General features: G+C 46.5%; 1 protein-coding gene across 1 annotated transcript; it reads left to right on the forward strand.

Annotated features, from left to right (window-relative positions):
• The first annotated feature begins 262 nt into the window (after positions 1 to 262).
• On the forward strand, positions 263 to 902 carry LOC120659843 (putative lipid-transfer protein DIR1). Its single transcript, XM_039938099.1, has one exon. The coding sequence runs from the start codon at positions 346 to 348 to the stop codon at positions 655 to 657; it is 312 nt and encodes a 103-aa protein (XP_039794033.1). The 5' UTR covers positions 263 to 345; the 3' UTR covers positions 658 to 902.
• Positions 903 to 1,266: the final 364 nt, after the last annotated feature.

Below are 1,266 nucleotides of genomic sequence, written 5' to 3' on the forward strand. Positions count from 1 at the left end.
CTAGTGCTGATGGAGGCCGGGGAGTGTGGACTGAACCGTCACTACAGCTCATTTGTCTGTAAGAAAACTGTATTAAAACTTTTTAGTGCCAAAATTCACATGTGCATTCACAAGTGGGGAACAAGCTTCGTTTTTGAGGGAACATGTACTTGAAAACAAGTTGTGGAGAAACATGGATCACATTAAAATATCAAAAAGAGGGAGCTACTAGTCAGCCAAACTACTAACTTTTGCCCTATAAATAAGACCCCGAACCAAACACTCTCCTCACAACTCCATAACAGCCAAACCAGCCCCCAGCAATCTCCCAAAGCTAAAACACACACACACAGGAACCTAATAACCATGGCAAAGGCTCAGGCAATGGGCGCGCTGCTGACCATCTTGGTGGTCCTCGCCATGTCCTCCGAGGTGGCGCACGGCATCTGCAACCTGTCGAGCGACGGCATCCGGGCGTGCCAGCCGGCGGCCGCCATCCGCAACCCGACCGATCAGCCCTCGGCGGCGTGCTGCGCCGCCCTGGCCGGGGCCGACCTGCCGTGCCTGTGCCGGTACAAGAACGCCGCCGGCGTGTGGGTGAGGTTCTACAGGATCGACATCAACCGCGCCATGGGGCTGCCCGGCAAATGCGGCCTCGCCATGCCGGCCAACTGCTGATGATCCCCAGTATTGTCTTGCTGAGTGCGTCGTTACTCGTTACAACTACTATATATAGCTTCGAGATCGAATAAATGGAGTACACTGTAAGTCTTTAACATTGAGCTGTCAGCTAAGTGAGCTTGTTAAATCAGGGCAGAAGTAAGTTTCAGAACTGTATTATGCAATACATGGTCCACTGCAAAGTTGGACGCATGATGAGTATGAATGGAGGACCTTTGTTTCATGCATCTCGCGGAGATTTATTTTTGCGTGTCTCGAGCAACTCTTAGTGAAAGTAATTCAAACTTGGGAGCAGATTCTTCAATAGTATACTGAAGAAATTAAAGGAACAAGACTGTGTTGTTCTTCGTTATTGCACATACTTTTTTTTTGCCATGTTTCATATATAGTAGTACGTTCATATAAAATCACATGAGTAAAATCTATGAAAATGACACTGACAAGAGTTTGGTCATGGTAGTCATTCTAGCAAAATTAAAGATTCTATCTTCAGGAGAGAGTAAGAACTTCGATGCATGACGTGAAATTGTTTGGAAGATATGATTTGGAGACAAGGTTGTTGATGAAGTATAAGTGAATTGCACGCCTTTTACTATTGAGGCATCT

Source organism: Panicum virgatum, chromosome 2N (assembly GCF_016808335.1).
Source record: "Panicum virgatum strain AP13 chromosome 2N, P.virgatum_v5, whole genome shotgun sequence".
In the NCBI taxonomy this organism is placed as follows: Eukaryota; Viridiplantae; Streptophyta; class Magnoliopsida; order Poales; family Poaceae; genus Panicum; species Panicum virgatum.